This window comes from Sceloporus occidentalis, unplaced genomic scaffold, assembly GCF_023333645.1.
Source record: "Sceloporus occidentalis isolate IW3139 unplaced genomic scaffold, rSceOcc1.0.p SCAF_256, whole genome shotgun sequence".
Taxonomy (NCBI): Eukaryota; Metazoa; Chordata; class Lepidosauria; order Squamata; family Phrynosomatidae; genus Sceloporus; species Sceloporus occidentalis.
The window spans coordinates 610560-628924 of NW_028317236.1; the positions used below are offsets into that span (position 1 = coordinate 610560).

Below are 18365 nucleotides of genomic sequence, written 5' to 3' on the forward strand. Positions count from 1 at the left end.
GGGTGATGCAGCTGCGCCCCCTGCTGCTCTCCTCTGTTACTGCACTAAAAAAAAAAAGAGTTACCTGGTTACATATCATGTCCATTATATATTATATACAGCGCTGGGAGGTATATTATTATATAAAGCGCCGGGGGGTTATATTACTGTATACAGCGCTGCGAGGTATATTATTATATACAGCGCTGGGGGATATATTAGTGTATACAGCACTGGGGGTTATATTACTGTATACAGCGCTGCGAGGTATATTATTATTATATACAGCGCTGGGGGGTTATATTACTGTATACAGCGCTGGGGGGGTATATTACTGTATACAGCGCTGCGAGGTATATTATTATATACAGCGCTGGGAGGTATATTATTATTATATACAGCGCTGGGGGGTTATATTACTGTATACAGAGCTGGGGGTTATTACTGTATACAGTGCTGGGGGTTATATTACTGTACACAGCACTGGGGGGTTATATTACTGTATACAGCGCTGGGAGGTATATTATTATATACAGCACTGGGGGTATATTACTGTATACAGCGCTGGGAGGTATATTATTATATACAGCACTGGGGGTATATTACTGTATACAGCGCTGGGAGGTATATTATTATATACAGCCTTGGGGGTTATATTACTGTATACACCGCTGGGGGGGTTATATTACAGTATACACCGCTGGGGGGTTATATTACTGTATACACCGCTGGGGGGTAGATTATTATATGCAGCGCCAGGGGTTTATCATTATATACAGCGCCAGGCGTATATCATTATTTACAGCTCTACCTGTTTCATCTGAGGAGATCCTGAAAGCTACATTATTATGGGACAGACTCTGACAGCACCCACTGCACCCTCAAACCGGCAATTCCGGCTGCCACAGAGCACCCCACAGCCAGGCCCCAGTTGCCTCATTGTGCCCCCCTCAGCCGCATCTTGCCTCGGCTTTTCTGTTTGCCCTGTTGCTAGGGGCGCTCGGCTGGCTTCAGGTATAAGGAAGCAACTGTCACACGTTGAACACTCACTCGAGGACCCACAAAGGGTTACACACCAGTCGGGGGCGGAGTCTCAGTCTCCCCGCCAATCCTGCCGCCGTGCTTCGCAATTTCGCAGGCAGAGCTCGTCTGACTAGCCCCGCCCCTATGCGCAGAGTGCTGGGAGCTGTAGTCCTTGCTCCAGCTGAGCATCCCTACTTTGCGTCTCTCAGAACTCAGTTTCCCGTTATCCTCCGCGCGGCTCCCTCAGACGGGCCGCTTCCTGCTTCCTGAGGTTGGGCGGCAGGTTCAAGTTGCCATAGCGGCAGAGTGACACTTTTCGAAGGGAGAGAACGGCCAGACTGGCAGGTGAGTGTGGTTAACACGGGGGGCATAATGTGTCAACTATGTGTGCGACCCCCCCCCCCAGACACAGCGAAGGGGCCCCTCTGTGTGCGATCCCCCAGGCCCAGCGAAGGGGCCCCTCTGTGTGCGATCCCTCAGGCCCAGCGAAGGGGCCCCTCTGTGTGCGATCCCTCAGGCCCAGCGAAGGGGCCCCTCTGTGTGCGATCCCCCAGGCCCAGCGAAGGGGCCCCTCTGTGTGCGATCCCTCAGGCCCAGCGAAGGGGCCCCTCTGTGTGCGATCCCCCAGGCCCAGCGAAGGGGCCCCTCTGTGTGCGATCCCCCAGGCCCAGCGCCCCCCGACTTGATTGGGGTATCTGTATGTGTTAACTCAGGATATAGGAAGCACGGAGTCGGTTTTCTGTTACACCAGATGTTTGTTTCTGACAGGAAATGACCATGAAAAGTTTTGAAGGGGAGGAAGACACACTTCCTGTAATAGGGCATGTGATTGAGCAGCTGCAGATCAACCAGTGATACAGGGAGTGAAAGCACCAGGAAAGCACTGGGGGCACAGTGGAGGGTATTAGTGGCAGAAGGAGGGAGGTGGAGGTAAGGGAGAGAGAGAGAGAGACATTTAAATACATAAAGGGGTTAACAAAGTGCAGGAGGGACTTATTTCATTACAAGGAGAAAAGTTACTACAAGAGACCAGAATCTAACACTACAGGGTGAGAGGCTGAGATGGAATGGAACAAAGTTTTACTTTACTGAGAGGGTGGTAGATAAGTGCAACAGCCTCCCAGTGGAAGTGGTAGAGGGTAATACAGTGAGGGTATTAAACATGCATGGGATAGACATACGGCTCCTGAATCTAAGACGAGACCAACGACTGATTAAGGTTTGAGCCGTTACCACGAGAGAAACGGGCGACTAGTCTGACGATTGAGGAGAATAAATTAGGTTGTGTAGAGAGACTGCGATAAAGAACTGAACCCTGGGGGAGAGCCGGAGCGGATAAAGAGACGGGAGAACCCCTGGGTGCTGAGACTCCAGGTTGGGAAGGGTCCGGCAGAGGGCGAGGGGGAATAGGCGTCACGTCCAGGGGCCCCAGGTGGAGTTGCGGATGCAGTGAGGATTCGCAGCTGGACAGAGAGGAGGTTTCTGGGACGCGTGTGATTGGAGTGTGAGTGTGGGTTGGAAGCCGAGGTAGGGACAGGATAGAGTTTGGAGGGGTAAGTGGATGGGGCGAGACAATAAGCGCCCTCAGCTACAGAGCGAAGCGAGGCTCTTGGGAGATGCAGAAGGTTATCTGACGGAGCTGTCGGGAGCTGAAGGGTGAGTTCGGGCGGGTGAGAGGAGTGGGGACTTCAGTCTAGGGTGGAAGAGCAGGTGACCCAAGAAGGGAAGAATTTTAATGTGAGGACAAAAGAGCCGGCCAAATGGATACAACGTGGTGGTTTCTATCCTGCCCTCGGAGCTCCTCGTAAATAATACCTCCGGGGGCGCGTTGGACAATTGGTGTTGGTCATCTCTCCATTCATATAGAGGCTGCCCCTTCAGTGTCATTGCGGTAACGCGGCACTTGGTGGCGCTCTCGCATAGTTATTCACAGCTTCTCTGATTCTGTGGATGTCGGGCTGTGAAAAGGCATCAGTTGGGGGAATGGGGGGCTTTTTCTTCAGTTACTGTTCTGTAGATCTACGAGTTCCAGCTAACAGAAATAATTATCCGACTTCTCTCTGGCATCTGGTGCCTAAAGAGCAGCGACCTGTCTGCGTTTAGGGGGGTATCTGTAGCCGGGACAGGGGCAGCTTAATAACCGGCAGCCCCTCCAATGCCGGGCGGGTTTCCCGTCTCTAATGCTCTGTCCTGTTGGCGCGTTTTACTTTAAGCGGAATGTAATTGGATGGCAGCCGGCAACACGGCTGCCATCCAATAACATCCAACCCATCCTGATGAGGTTTATTGAAGGTGCCCCAAGCTGTGGTAAATGTGATGCTGCCTGGTGAGCCCCTGAGCCGTGGTCTCGGAGTATTTGATTAGTGCGGCTGCAGACTTGCCTCCGGTCACTGCTATAATTCACAGGACTGTGTGTCTGCGCAGATGAATGGCACCGGGATCGCCTAGCTGCAGATTGGGTCGGCTCCGGCCCGCCGCCTCTCCCCGCTGGGTCCCTCTTCGGCACGACGCCGGTAACTTTATCCAGGGTTGAGTGTGATGTGAGAGGAAGAAAAAAGTCTGTTTGTGCCCGGCTTCAGGTGCGTTTACCTGCCCGCTTTCCGGTGGCTGTTGGAGCTGGCTTGGGGCATCGCTGAGCAGGACGCGGCATTAAAATATATTTTAGTGTCGGGTTTGTTGGAGAGATCCAGAAGCACCTCTCTGCGGGGCGCCGTTCCCTGCGACCGGATCTATGTGTGCGGCAAACCGGACCTGCGCAGTGGATCAAGCAGCAGGGGAAAGAAGACGTTTAGCCGGCGAAACAAAGTAGTAACGGTGCGGAGCTGTGTGACCGTGGGCAGGGTATTGGATGCCTCCTCCTTATCATAGTGCTGGGGCTGCTCTCGCCGTACGCGATGTTTAAAGCTTTTTAGGCAGGTAGAATAGGAGCAGCAGAACCCTTAATGACTTCTCCCTTCTACCAAAGTTGTAATTTTTGGTCTCCTAAACCTTATTCCTCCCGCTGTGAGGAGATTATACACTCAGACCAGCATTACTTACCCCTTTCTGGTAAATGTTGTAATTTAGTGACGGGTCAAACAGTAAAAATGCACCAAACTCCTTTATTTCAGTAGATGCATTTACCCACCTCCCTGCGATGTGTGCTGTTTTTTTGAGCAGATGTGTATTTAATACCGGAAACCCTTTGATTATTTGAAGCTCCCCCTGCTGGCAGAAGTGTCTCCTAACGTGCGGCCTCATGCTGGCCGATATTAATGGGAGTTGGGACAGGGTATAAAGTATTCAGTCACGGGTAATGCGTCGAAACCCCCAAATCCTCCGAGCCGCCCCGTAAAAGTTATGCTGTATCCTGATTCTAATAAGGGGAGAGTGGGGGGGGGCTTTTTTGCATCAGAGATAACTGGTAATTGGGGAGCGGCACCATTTATAGCGATTTCTGTTGTTTTCCGTCTCGCCTGCACGTTAGACTTAAATGCTTTCATTTGCTGGAAAGTGAGCGAAGTCCCGTCGGCCCCTTACAGCCCGGGGGCTCTCAGGATCCTTTTACTGCTCTCTGTTACGGTGTAATTATCTAAAACATTTATTCATCTGCTTCACTTAGCTCCACAATTACAGCTCTCCTCCGGCCACCCCGGACGGCAGCTACGTGCAAGGCGCGCAGGTTTAAATCCAATGGCGGTAGGACGACCTGCTTTAATGGCCAAATAATGTCTGTTCCATTCCTGAATGATTCCGTATTAAATTCCTCTGCCCCTTGCTGCGTTGGGAAGATGAGAGGCGCGGACCTCTCACGATTTAGGAGGGAATGAGCCCTTTTGGCAGCTGGCAGTCGCGTCCGTTTTCTGTACCAGCAGCATTAAAACGTCCGTCGGCTCCTTCTGCCGCCATAGTGTGCCCGATATTCAGAAGATGGCTCCCCGGCGTGACTTCATCTCTCACCGATACCTGTTTTTTTGCCCTTCCAGGAGTCACCGATGGCACGTTCCTCCAGCGATTCGGATTCATACCAGCGCAGCAGATCGTGCAGGCGCGGACCCCTGCGAGCTGCGCACGTACAGACCACCAGGTCAAGGGAATTAGGCGATGCGTCTGAGAAGATTCACACGCTGGCAAACACGCTAAAGGTACTTGATCCCGCCGGCCTCGGCAATAACCCGCGGCGGCCGTTGGCAGAGGCTTCGCAGCCCAAGCGCTTCTCACTCTTATTGGCGCGTTAGCGAAATGAAACTATTATAGAGGGAACGATGAAGAGCTACGAGCGTCACTGGAACTCATTATCCAAAGTCACAAACCCGGGCCCTGCGCTTCAGAGGAGTCATTTTAAGGCGATGGGGCTGCCCTGGCACCAATCAGACGTCTGGATGGACTTTCTGGCAAACTGAGCCTTGAATTTAATGTTTCTTCGTTATTTTATATTTAAAACCTGAGCAAAAGGTTATTTTCTGGCCGCCTGTTCTCTCAGTGCCGGTATTAACCCTACGGGTGCCGCACATTATCTCTTAGTACATAGGGTTTGTGTTGCAAAGTGTGAATATATTGGAAATATATAAATATAAAATATTGGAAGCCCCCATTGAATATGTTGCTCACCCCCACAGTGGGTAAGCTTGACTCAGCTGAGCAAAGTACCAAGTACACTGATGGCTACGGAGGGTTTAGGAAAATGTCGGTTTAAGGGAGGTGTAAGATATTTTGAGGTCGGTTTATTTTATTCCGTTTACGGGTTGTCCGTGCAGCGATTAGGCTTCGCTTTATGATATGATTTTAAATCGTTCATTCTCTTGTAGGACACGAGTCGTAATCTGAAGCAAGTCGACCAGATGCTCGGTCAGTACAGAGAATACAGTCAGGACCAGACAGAAGCCATCGGCAGCGTAAGTGCCTGCCGGACGCCCCCTCTCCTCCTCTCTGATAGTTTTGTGCAGCAGTTGACCTTTGAAAGATGGGGTGGAAATTGCAGGAGATTTAGCTTTTGGCTCGATGTGCCGCGAGCCTCTCCCCATTATCAGGACCTCTCAGGACTCGGCCGCTTCTCCTCCTGTCACGGCTAGTAAATGTGTCCTGCGCTTTGCTTTATTTGCCTGCCGTGCTTCCAAATAGTATCTCGTCTCTGCCTTCAGCCTCCGTAGGGCTGGCCTCCACGTAAAGTAATTACGGCCCTTGTTGAGCGGTTTACGCGCAGGCTGTAATTAGCTGGTGTCGCTGGCTGGCTGAAACGAGGGCTCGTATACAGGCAGTTTTAGGAACGAGCTTATCTGTAATGAGGAGCCCTGGCACGATGTATCAAGAGGAGCCGTTACCCGAACACCCTCACAGCAATGAACCCTGCTTTACAGTCTATAGACTTGGACTTCTACGCGGCCCTTCGCCGTGTTCTCTGTCAGAACTTCAGCTCAAGTCTTCCCGTTTAATTCCGGGTCCCCATCATACGCCGCATAGCAACATTTAAATAATCTAGTCTGTTTTAATGTGTTGCAGTATCCCACGTTACACGGTGTGGCCCCAACCGAAGTACCCCCTCTTCTTGGTTTGAGTTGGGTTGCGTCATTAGGATAAAGGCTGCCCTTCTGGGGGCCGATCCTCTGGTATTTTGATATTTTGGATCGCAGAGGGGGGCCGGTGTACAGTACAAATTCTGAAATCTCTCCTCCTCCTTACTGCAGCTGAAAGAGACCCTGGAGCAGTCGATCGACCAGCTCAGAAGTCGGCGCATGTCCCGTCTCTCTGGAGTAAGAAGCGCTTCTCTGTCCAGTTTATGTGCCAGCGATCTGGATGCTGCATCTGGTCAGTCCCGAATTACGCCGCGTAACCATGAATGGGGCTGGTTACGTTGGTAGCCGTAGAATTCAGTTACTAAATAATTTCCGTGTGTCTTTGTCCGGTTCTCTCTATCAATATAGTTTTCCTTCCTTCCTTTTCGTTTTTCTTTCTTTCCTTCCTTCTTTTCGTTTCTTTCCTTCCTTCCTTCCTTCCTCGGGAAAATGGCTTTGTTGCAAGGAATACATTTACCAAATGTCTAAATCGTCTTCCTTGCCTGCGTATGTTCTGAATTTGTCCGGACAGATGGTGGTGGGAATTTACCCCGCCGGCCAAGGAGGTGGAAGGGAGGGAAACGTAAAACAAGAAGCTTTAGTTAAAATATTGCATATGTTTATATTGGGTTAATACGCAGCCTTTTTTTGGTCTGTTGGCCGCGTTTACTAATAAGTTCTTTTTCTAGAAACAGGCGCCAGGCGTTTTCAGCCAACATCCCCCCTAAAGGACTACAGAGAGCCGAGGGATCCTCTGCGCCGGCGCTCGCGTTCTGCCAACGTTCGCTTTGTAGATGATACGGGCGCTTCTGATCCGGTGAGTTGTCCTGTTACATAGCGAGTTCACCTCACCTCGTTCAGACATGGTCCACGCTGTCCTGTTTCAGAGTTTGGGGGAACTGGTGACCTCAATGGGCCCTAATTCAGATCAGACATTCCCTTGCATGTCTATGGCAGTGAGTGTGAGTTATGGCTGGCTAATGGAATGGGAGTCCCGGCAGTGAGTGTGAGCAGTGGCTTGCTAATAGGATATGAGTGTTGACAGAGTGCCTGTTTTGCAGCTGCACACTCTGCACCAATCCGTGAGGGATCTGAGCAGCGACCAGCTACGTCTCACCGATGACATCAGCAGAGAGATCTCCAGGAGAAACAGGTGGGTGACGATTATCGGAGTCCGTCTTCTGGATTATGGTGGAAGAAACCCTCATATTTAGCCCAAAAGCGACGTGTGTCTGAAATGCTTTTATCGCAGGTCGGAAGCAGCGACTAAGAAGGCCCTGGAGGGGTTAAATGCCCGAATGAGTGAGAGCTGGCGGCAGGAAACGGTGAGTGCTCTACCCGTCGGACCCCAAACTTTCATTAGAGACCCCCTTGGTGTCGCGGTGGGGGTCCTGGTTGGCATGGTTCAGGCGGGCTCTGCTAATCGGTGTTTGATGACTGTCCGCAGGCTTCGGAACGGGTGGAGAGGAGGCTCTTGGAACTAGAAAAAGAAATGCGGAACGAAAGAGATCACGTGGAGAGGCGCAGCGACCACCTTGGACACGTCTCGCTGCAGCTGCAAGAAGTAAGTTTGCAGGGGCAAATGGGCAAACGGCTGGGATGGAGCTGCCCCCGTGAGGTGGCATACAGAGGCGGAAGCTGCCTTTCACCCTTCCTAATACACAGACACCGGGGCATGCGCCTCTTACCCCTCCTAATACACAGACAGCGGGACGCGGACCTCTTACCCCTCCTAATACACAGACACCGGGACACGGACCTCTCACCCCCTCCTAGTACACCGACGTATTTTTCATAATATGCCCGATCCTGTATTACACCCGGTATAAGGGGTTACGCTTTCTATTTATTTCTCTCGCTCCGGCGCATTAATATTCAGATCCTCATCCAGTCTTTTCTAATGGAAATCTCCTCGCTTAGAAGACAAGAGAGCGATTGTTGTTATTAAAGGTTTAAAGACGCCCCGGGGGCTCTCCATTACCATTCAAAGCCGTTACTCATGATTTCAAATAGTTTAAGGCAATCAGAATCTGGCTTCTGAACGGGAAGAACGCGTCGGCTCTGGAGGGAACTTCACGTTAACCGGCAGGCCGGGCAGAGCTGTACAGCTGACCTTATGCTGAGTGTGAGCCGGGACTGATCCTGAAGCAGCAGAACCTCGTTATCTTAATTTAAGTAGAGAAAAGCCTATTAATATACGGTAACGATCTGCAATGTGTTGCTTTTAATTAGCAAATCAATGATAAAAGGATCCCGGCTCGAGGCACGAATTCTCCTGGCCGCCGTCTCGTTAGCTGTATCTTGTCTATTATTCTGTGGGTCGCTTATAATGCCTGGCAGAGCCAAATCTGTTTGAGGCTGGCTGAGTGTGGTGGGATTAGTAGTCTGTTGAAGGGTGCCTGTGTGTGTGGGGGGGGCGGTCGAGAAGTAACACTCCCTTGGTTATGATGTGTTGAGCAAATAAGCACCTCAGTGCAGTCGGTAGCGTCTCTGAGCATGGTTTAGGCTCCAAGCCCCTGCTCATTACTAAAGTCGGGGCCGGACAGCTTTTTGCCGGTACTTGGTGTTACCAGCAGCCGGAGCGCCTGCGCGGGTCTAATAACCGAATAACTGTTATCTTCGTACTTTCAAACAGCGCAGATCGCTGTCCTGTTTGTATCGTTTTCTCAGGCTTTTTATTTCTCTCTGTAGGCCCTGAAAGTGCAAGAAAATAAATCCGAGGAGGTGGCAACTCTGCTGAAAGACAAGCTGAGCCGCTCGGAGAGCGAGAAGCACCAGGTCGGTCTGTCCTTTCTGCCTGAATCTTCTAGGGGCTTAGGTGTAATGTAAGGGAGTCTTACACATGGTGAATAGATAAGTGGAGCAGCCTCCCAGCAGAAGTGGTAATACAGTGAGGGTATTAAACATGCATGGGATAGACATACGGCTCCTGAATCTAAGACGAGACCAACGACTGATTAAGGTTTGAGTCTTTACAGCAGGAGAAACGGGGGCTGGATGGGGACGATTCCGGCAGATTCTGCTTGACTTGGTTGAAGGTCAGCCTCCTTTCCCAATGCTCGCCATATCCCCCGGCTTGCTGGTGACAGACCTGTGAACATGTGATGTATGTACGGGTGGCAGCCTCCACGCGTGTGCATGTGGCTGGACCAGCCGTGTTCAGGGAAAGGGTCCTGCGGCGGGGTCTGCCGCTCTATAGACTTTATTATTATTCGTAGTGGTAATTCTTGCATCTTCTGCATCGAAGCCCCCAGTCCATCCATTCAGATTGTGAGAACGATTTTAGGGACTGTCCTGACCCCCGTTCTGTAATTCTATTTCCCATATTCTCTACGTCGCTGTGACTGTGAATTGTACATCGTGTGTGCACCGCATGTTTGTGCACCGCGTGTCAGCGCCAGACATGCGATTCCTACTAGAACCATCTCCGGCAGGCAGCGCTTGCATTGTTTGACGGGCTGATCGTTTACCCTCGGTGTGTTTGCAGCTTGAGGCAGAGTTGGAGCGATACAAGAGGAGACTGGATCAGACTGAAGGGAGCAGGGAGACCCTCCTGTACCAGGTAACACACGCATGCACACGCATACGCACAGACATACATGCGCACACACACTTGGGTATTTTGGGGGGGGCCCCGTGTGTACCCCAGGCTTAGTCTTGTGTTCGGCGCTCTGCGTGTTACCTTTGTACGGTTCTTTTGTCCCGGTCGGTGACGCCGGCGCCCTGTCCGACACGCTGACCGCTGCAGTGCTTCTCGGCAGGTGGAGGATCTGCGATCCCAGCTCGTGAAGGTGGCGGATGACCGGAGCCGGTTACAGAATCAGGTTTCCCATCTGTCTGAGAGCGAGAGCCGGGAGGAGGAGAGGCGATCTCGCGCAGGTAGTTGGGCTCGGCGAGGGATACGTCGCTATATTAATGAACGCCCAGTATAGGCTTTTTACGCTGACATCGGGTTTTGTTCTGTTAGCCGTCGAGCGTTCTGAACGCGAGAAGCAGGAGCTGGAGTATCAGGTATCACAACTGCGAGCGCAGCTGAACCGCAGCGCTGTCCTGTCCGAGATGGAGGACCTCAAACGCAGCCTCGACCAGAAGGAGCGGGAAAAGAGTCAGCTCACTGGCCAAGTGGAGGTACGCACGGTGCTAAATAATCAGAGGCCAGGGAATGGAGCTTTGGGAATATATATCCGGCAGAGATCTGGCTGTCGGGTCCTGGAACCCGACGGCTGCTTTCACTAGTAATGTCCCCCGGCTCCCAGTAACGCGCTGTCTCCAAAGCAATTACACGTCACTTATGGCGGTTATAAATCTCCACCGCGCTGGGTTACTGCCGTGTCTTCGCCTCAAAGTCCGTAGAAAAAGCTTTATTGTTAAACTTTGCTTAAGGCAGTCGAGTTTAACAGCATTAATACATCACCTGCAAAATGCTGCAGAACTTCTAGAACTAAAACAACCCGCTCTGTCTGTCATTCCAATAACCTGCGTTGGCTTCACGTTATCCTCTTAATCTCGGCCCCGCGGCCGGACCGAAGGATTTACGCGGAATAACGGCATTTATGGGCCGACGATCTGCGCGGCCGGCGTTCCGGTGACGGTAATCTGCTGCTATAGACTTTCTATGGGCTAATTATCTTATCGCCATAACGAGCCGATATGTTCACCCCCGGGGCAAATACATTTCACCGCACTGGCTTTCATCCTGCCTGCCTCCATCCAGACACGTGCTGCGCATGTCTCTCGTGTGCTTTGTCCGGATACATTTTAGTTTTTAATTTAAAGGGAAGCTGGTTTTTAAGACCTAACGGTCACGCACTGAAAGATATTTACAAATGTTCCTATTAGTTTAATTTTGCCGTATGTTAATCTCCCGGCTGTTCGCAGGCCCTGACGTTAGGCATGGAGAAGACCGAGAAGCAGCAGCTTCAGATGTTGGAGAAGCTGAAGGAGATCCAGAGCCGCTACGAGTCCTGCGAGAGGGAGCGGCAGAGGGCCGCGGATCAAGCGTCAGAACTGGGGCTTCATCTGGAGGAGATGAGCCAAGAGGCAGAGAGGTGTTTAGCGGAGCTGCAGCAGGCCCAGGCTGTGACCGCTGAGACCGAGAAGAAGAAAGAAGAGCTAAAGATAAAAGCCCAGGAGACCGTGAAACGCTGGAGGTTAAAGTGCAAGAAGCTGGAGAAGGAGCTGGAGAAGAAAGAAGAAATTATTGGCCAAACTGCGGACCGTGGAGCTCAGGTGAGGGAGCGGGCGCACCGCAGATACATACAGATTTGCGTTGCACAGGTGAGGGAGCGGGCGCACCGCAGATGCATGCAGAATGGTGTTGCACAGGTGAGGGAGCGGGCGCACCGCAGATGCATGCAGTCTACTCTTCAGTCCTGTCCGTGCTGAGCTTTCCCCTTCTGGGGAGACTGACTGCCACCTCCTCCTGGAAACCCGCGCGCTGACTTTTTGAGGTAGTGCCGGGTAGTTATCGTCTCCTCTTTCCTGCAGGCAACGAAGGAGAAGGAGGAGGTCCGGAGTCAGTTCCAGGCTGCGCTGCAGCAGGCAGAGAGTCTCCGCAGGGAGCTGTCCGAGGTTCTTGCCAGAAGAGCGCAGCAGGAGGAGGAGCTGCACCTGCGCGAGGTACGGCTGAGCGAGGCACGGGAGCAGCGCCTGGAGCTGGAGCGAGAGCTCAGAGAGTCTCAGGAGCTCGCCGTCCGACTGCAAGGTAAACGCCACGTGTTTCACGCAAGGGGAGACGCTGGCAAAATGATCAAAACCGGAAAGATACCTCTGTGGACCCGCGCCGTGTCATGTAGCGTGTGATCGCGCTCGCGTGTTTAATTCCTTTCTCTGTTACAATGTCTGAGCTGGGTCTGTCGAGTCTGATGTCTAAGTGGCCACTGGGTGTAAATATAGTTGCGATAATGGTTCTCGTCGGCCAACTCCTGAGCGATGAGTGCTTTTTGGGACGGACTGATGGCTTTCGCTCTCTGGTTGAATTGTAGGGGAGTTGCAGAGACAGAGCGAGGTCCAGCAGCAGCTTCAGGAGGACCGGGAACGGCTGCAGGAGGAGCTCGCCTCGGCCAGCCGGGGCCGAGAGAAGAGTCGGGAGAGAATGCAGGCGCTTCAGGAAGAGGCCAAGCGTCTGAGCGCAGAGCGTGCGGAGATCAGCAGCCGTCTTGCGCAGGAGGAGAACAGCAGCAGGGAGCTGAGGAGGAACCTGTGTGAAGCCCAGAAGCAGGTGGAATTTGCCCGCGAGGAGTTGACGTCGGCTGGAAGGCAGCTGAAGATGGAGAGGGAAGTGCACCAGCGGGAGCTCGCGGATCTCAGGTTATCGGCTCAGAGCGCAAAGAGCAAGCATGAGCGCAGCGTCCAAGAGATGCTGGCGCATTTCAGACAGGAACGCGAAGAGCTCGAGAAGCATATCCACGCTTTGAAGGTAACTTCATATAGCATGCGGTAAATGCTATAACCATGTAATCCATGATTAATAGGAACCTTGTTTATGTGACGTGTGACAGAGGTAAGCTCCTCAGTATCCCCCCTCCCCTGGGTAGTGTACCTTTTCTGCCCTATCCGGAGTTATTGCCCCAGGCATATGAGCGGTGTGTGCCCTCGGAGTGTTTTCTCCCATCTCCAGTATGAGCTGTCATTCTCGGCTGGGGTTGCCCCGGGTCCGGTACCCCGTCACCGTCTTGAGATTCTGTAATTCTCGCTCCGTGCTGACTTGTGGGGCTATGAATGATGTGAGTCCTGATCCACAATCGTGTGACCGCATTGCACGTTCCTCATCCGTCTCCAGGCAGAGCTGGCGGACAGTAAGTCACTGGTGAAGTCTGAGCGCCAGCGCGTGGAGAAAATGAAACTAGAGTGCGACAAACTTTCAGAGGAAGCGTCTCGGAGCAAAGAGGATAACGTCGGCCTTCGCTGTAAATACCAGCTGGCCGCGCAGGACGCAGGAGAGAAGGTGAGCCGCGCAGGGACTTCAGGAGTCAGATTAGTGTAGGACTGTTACCTCTGATACAGGACAGTTGTGTGACACGCTGGGGAATAAAAAGGGGTTGGTAAAGATGGTTAGACAAAAAGAAAAGGATTTTGCTGGTCTTTGTGTAACCAGAGGGGCTGCAATTCTTCCCGGATCCACTAGGGGTCACTGTTGCACCGGTGAAGTCCTGCGTGTTGCAGCACGTGGCGTCCGTTATCCGCTCTCACCGCGGCCGTCCGGTGGTTGTAAGACTGCTCTGTGTTCTCAGGCTTTGTATGTATTTCACACACGTGTCTGCGGATCCATGACCTGCATTTTGGGCCACGCAGCACTGTCACCAACGTGTTTAGATTCCGCCTTCTCAGTCTCCGATCCGCGGATATGTCTAAAACTGCCGCGACTTTCCAATAGCGAATGTCTGCATTAAATTCCCCTCACGGCAAACGCCTCTAAACAATCCATACGTGGGGCTGTCTGAACCTCTTGAGATCCCGTTTTTATGGCGTCTGGTCTGGCAGGTTGGTGCTTTGATATCGGCCGTTGTGTGTTTATTGCGCATGTGGGGCATGCACGGGGTCTGCGTGTGTAGCGGCGCCACATGCTGTGATCTTGCGCAGGATTCTCTGTGTACAGTATGTGGTTTTTCCGTTTCTTCTGCCAGCTCGTGATGGCGGCAGTAACCCAGGCGCAGGCTGAGCAGAATGCGCACCGCGGGAGGTCACCCCCAGGCGTTTGTAGTTCTCTCATGTGGCATTTCTTCAACAACCAGATGTGGGCCAGGAAACCGTCGCAACAATAAGCTGCAGACGTTCTCACGGTTTTAAGTTAGGGGCCATTTGTATTTTCCTGGCCCCAGATGGCCTTTGTGTAGAAGAGATGCCTCGCTGCTCTGCGATTGTGGTACTAAAACAGATGAACGTGAAACCTGCCGGTCCGCATGCGATCGGTTGTGAATGAGTTGCGATCAGACCCAGAAGCCCCCGTTTAATGGTCTGGTTGCTGCTCCGTAGTGCAGAATGACTAATTGTGAAATGATCACTACAGGGGCAGCAGGTGAACTCAATGCAGCAAGGGATCAAGAAACTGGAGGAAGCCGCGCAGGATCTGCAGGAGCAGCTGCAGTCTCTGGAGACCGAGCAGGAGACCGTTCTAAGTGCCATTGAGATAGAGATCGATGCTGCCTGTCAGCTCCTGTCCAGGGACTGTCTGGAGAGATTTAAAGTAAGGAGTCCCTCCGATTGTCCCGGCCACGGCGTGGCCCGCGCCGTCACTTTATTTGAATCGCCTCTCTGGGATATGAACTGACACGGCTTTGTCTTTTCTACACAAGGCTCTGTCGGCCGGCACCCAGCTAAAGAATGACTCCCATTACTGGCTGGCACAGACCAAGGTAAGACCCGCAGTGACCCCTCTATTATTGCCTCGTCTCAAGGTAATCGTGTAGGAGAATGGAGTTCTTGGCGATACTTTCGGAGGGGATTTGGGTTAACAAACTGCGTTGGTGCCTTTTCTTTTTTTTTCCTGTAGATAGCTGCGGCTGATGCCGCTAACGTGGCAGAACGCAGCCCCCATCACTTCTATTCCCGCTCCGGGACGCGATATGGATGTCCTCGTTTTAAACAGCCTAAAGCTAGCAGCTGTTTGCAGAGCTGACCACACAGAGCGAGACAGCTGGAGCAGCTCATTCATTCGCCTTCTCCCTCCAGACCTCTCCGGCTCCTTTCCTTAATGTTTCTTTAGGTTTTTAATATCTTGCTATGGACACGATACATAACCTTTTATGGCCTATACATTTTGGGGTCTAATAGGACAGACTCCTGGGTGGGTACTTCTAGCCCCCTCCATGATGCTGATGTGGGGCTGCGCATCTCTCGCCCCGTCCCAGTATGGAGCAGCTTGATGCCTCGATCAGGGCAGGGGACGGTAAAGGCGACGTGCAGACGAATCTCTAAGGAAGCTTTTATATCGCGTGGAGATCCACCAATGGGTCGGAACATGCTTTTTATTTCTTTAAGCGTTATCGGCAGTAATGTAACCGTCATTACATAAAATGAGCTTGTTTTATTTTGCCATAAATGTAAAATGTTTGACGTGGTAGATAAATGGAGCAGCGAGAGGATTTAAACATGTGTGGGTAGGGCTGATCTTTCATCTAATTCTGCCAGCGGGTACTTTGCCGATTTATGTGCGACGGGTTGCACAGGCTTTGTGGTTTTGTGTCATCGTTGGCCGTTCTGTCCCGCAGACCAAGCTGCAGTGGCTGTGTGAGGAGGTGAAGGAGCGGGAGGAGAGAGAGAGGAAGATGGAAAGCCGGCTGCAGCAGGCCAGGGAGCAGCTAAAGGAGCAGAAGCGGCGCCGAGAGTCTGAGCGCGAGTCCCTGCGTCAGGAGATCCGCAAACAGCAGCAGCAGCTGGAGGAGGCGCAGCGGGAGAGCAGCGGTGAGTGCCGGCGCCCCATCTCTAACCTCTAACCCCAGATCACTGCGGCGTGTGGAGCTTCCCCCGTGGTGTACGCCGAGTAACACACACAGATATCTGGTATCAGGCTGCAGGAAGCTGCAGGCTGCAGGTGTCATTTGGAATTCTGACACACGGCAACATATGTATATATATAATATACACACACGGTAAATAATAAGGCTCACCCTTCGGCCGGCAGCTTCTGACCGGGATTCCTGACGGCTGGTCGCAGTATTAACACGCGGTTTGTGTATTGTGAGTCATGTAAATACAGCGAGAGAAAATGGGATGAGTCGCGCATGGTCTGAGCGGGCAGCAAGTTGATAAACGGAGGTGACCTTGTGGCTTCAAAGTATCAATGATGCCCTCAGGGTGTAACTTTACAGTGTGTGGTTTTTGTTAAGTGAGCAAAAGCTCTGATACTTCCTTAAAATCGAGTGGCCGTGGATCTGTCCGATGAGGGGAAACATCAGGCCGTCGTGGGAATTGTGCTTTCGGGATCCTGGCTCTGTGTATGAATGCCTCATCCCGATCAGTCAAAGGATACCGTAATATACTTACCTTGTGAGATTCTGAGAGGTTCCAGCTGCGGTAAATGTAGTTTATCTGATGTATCCGCCATGTGATACGGAGGTGTACGGGATGCAGTCAGCGCTACTTTGTGTCGTCAGTCCCATTAAATAACACCATTGGCGACCGTCTGGGTTAGTAGGCCTTGGTGGCCCTGAGTAGGTAGACGGTTTGTATCCAGTAGGAAGGATCTGAAGAAGCATTTATTATAGATCGTAGCATCGTCTAAAGTCATTGCGCTTCGTACCTCTCGGGACGACTAAAGTCTCTTGCAGTGAGTTGGCCGGAATGACGCAGCCTTACGCGGCAATGTTCTTTTTTATCATTTTGTAATTTTTTTTTTGTACACGGGGTCACGAGAGGCGCTTAACCCCAAACAGCCGGCGGGACTCATTCTGCGCGTCTCTGTGGTGGTCTCCTGTTTTTATTCAGCTGCACAGAATGTACTTTTTTTTCCTGGCCATTTCTGGAATTCCCAATATATAAACCAGAAGAGACCGACGCGAGTCATGTGTTCCGCTAATGGGCTCTGACATCCTCGCTCGCAAACCTTCCAAAGTCTGGAACAATGGAAGCCGCTTCATTCATTTCTCTGAACTTGGAGAGAATTTATTTCTTAATTGTTCTGCCTCAGCAGAAATATTTATATCTTTTTTTTTTTATGATATATGCAAAACACATGTTTTGTGTTCGTGAATCTGGCTGCAGCCGAGCAACAACTAAATAAAAGGAAAATGCTTCGGTTTTTTTTTCTACTTCTAGAATTTAAGACTTTTTTTTATTTGATTATAATCTTTGTGTTTTGTGCGACTAAACAGAACCAAATCGGGTCGCCGGGGGCCGACATCTTAATGTTTCCAGCAAACTGTATTAGATTGGACTGTATTAGAGATCGGCGGCAGTCACGCCAGCCTGCGGTCTCTCCCTTGTATCCCAGTCTTGTGAAGGTTCTGAGGTTAGGCGTAATCTTGCCTTATTCTACGATATTCCGGGCTGCGATCTGAGGATCTGCCGGTTTCGATGAAATTGTGTGGAAAGGAGGTCTAAACCCACTCTATGTACTGGCTTCGCTCGGCTGCCTCATGCGCTGCAGTGTGGAATGAGCTGTTGGGGAATCCTACCTCATAACGAAAAGCCAAAACCCCACCGGCAATATCCCCCCTAACACCCCCAACTCGCGTGATCCGGACACCGCTGTGTGAATGACTGCTGCATGCGCCCGCTTTCTGTCCATCCTGCGATTATAAAGCACTTTCCACGAAGCTGCAAATCCGGCCTTAAAATACTCTTTAATTTCTAGCCCCGGGAGTCGCTGTAATGAAACTGAGAATCAGCCAAATAAAGAATAAAATAACCGTCCTGACGAGCGCATGAGACGAGTCTGTAACCCTTTCACTGCTCCCCCCCGCGCCCCTATAACGAGTGTCTCTTCTGCTGGATCCCATCATCTCCTCTGTTTATTCTTAAAATTCCATCATATCCCAAAATAAATGTACCCTGTGCCCACTTTAGTATGCAGAATGTGCTGCAGTCTCTGTGGCTGCGCTCTCTGCGGTTGGCGCTGTCTCTGCGGCCGGCGCTCTTTTGGCTTACACTGGTTACCCTTTTCATGTGTCTGTTTACTGATGATACCGAGAGAGCTTCTTAGGGTTTTAACGTATTAGAAATATTTTGGTTATTGATTTTTCTCTTCGATGCGCCGCTCGGGTCCCGCTGACTTCTCTCGTTGCAGCCATAAAGCGATATTAAGCGCACCCGGCAGATATCATGTTGGCTGACAGGAGAGGGACGCATCATACAAGCTATAGGTCAGGCTTAACTTTTCGTTCATCGTGTAGT

General features: G+C 51.6%; 1 protein-coding gene across 1 annotated transcript in view; it reads left to right on the forward strand.

The window, feature by feature from the left end:
- Positions 1-4976: 4976 nt before the first annotated feature.
- The window catches only part of LOC149275925 (centrosomal protein 128-like), a 39227-nt gene continuing 25838 nt past the window's right edge, over positions 4977-18365 (forward strand). Inside the window, exons 1-18 of the mRNA XM_089504117.1 lie at positions 4977-5126; positions 5790-5876; positions 6666-6807; positions 7229-7350; positions 7595-7686; positions 7786-7858; positions 7981-8097; positions 9225-9311; positions 10021-10095; positions 10295-10412; positions 10501-10661; positions 11412-11762; positions 12021-12237; positions 12518-12951; positions 13315-13479; positions 14542-14718; positions 14828-14887; positions 15743-15935. Of these exons, the coding sequence (XP_089360243.1) occupies positions 4977-5126; positions 5790-5876; positions 6666-6807; positions 7229-7350; positions 7595-7686; positions 7786-7858; positions 7981-8097; positions 9225-9311; positions 10021-10095; positions 10295-10412; positions 10501-10661; positions 11412-11762; positions 12021-12237; positions 12518-12951; positions 13315-13479; positions 14542-14718; positions 14828-14887; positions 15743-15935 (2821 nt within the window). The remainder of the gene's footprint in view (positions 5127-5789; positions 5877-6665; positions 6808-7228; positions 7351-7594; positions 7687-7785; positions 7859-7980; positions 8098-9224; positions 9312-10020; positions 10096-10294; positions 10413-10500; positions 10662-11411; positions 11763-12020; positions 12238-12517; positions 12952-13314; positions 13480-14541; positions 14719-14827; positions 14888-15742; positions 15936-18365) is intronic.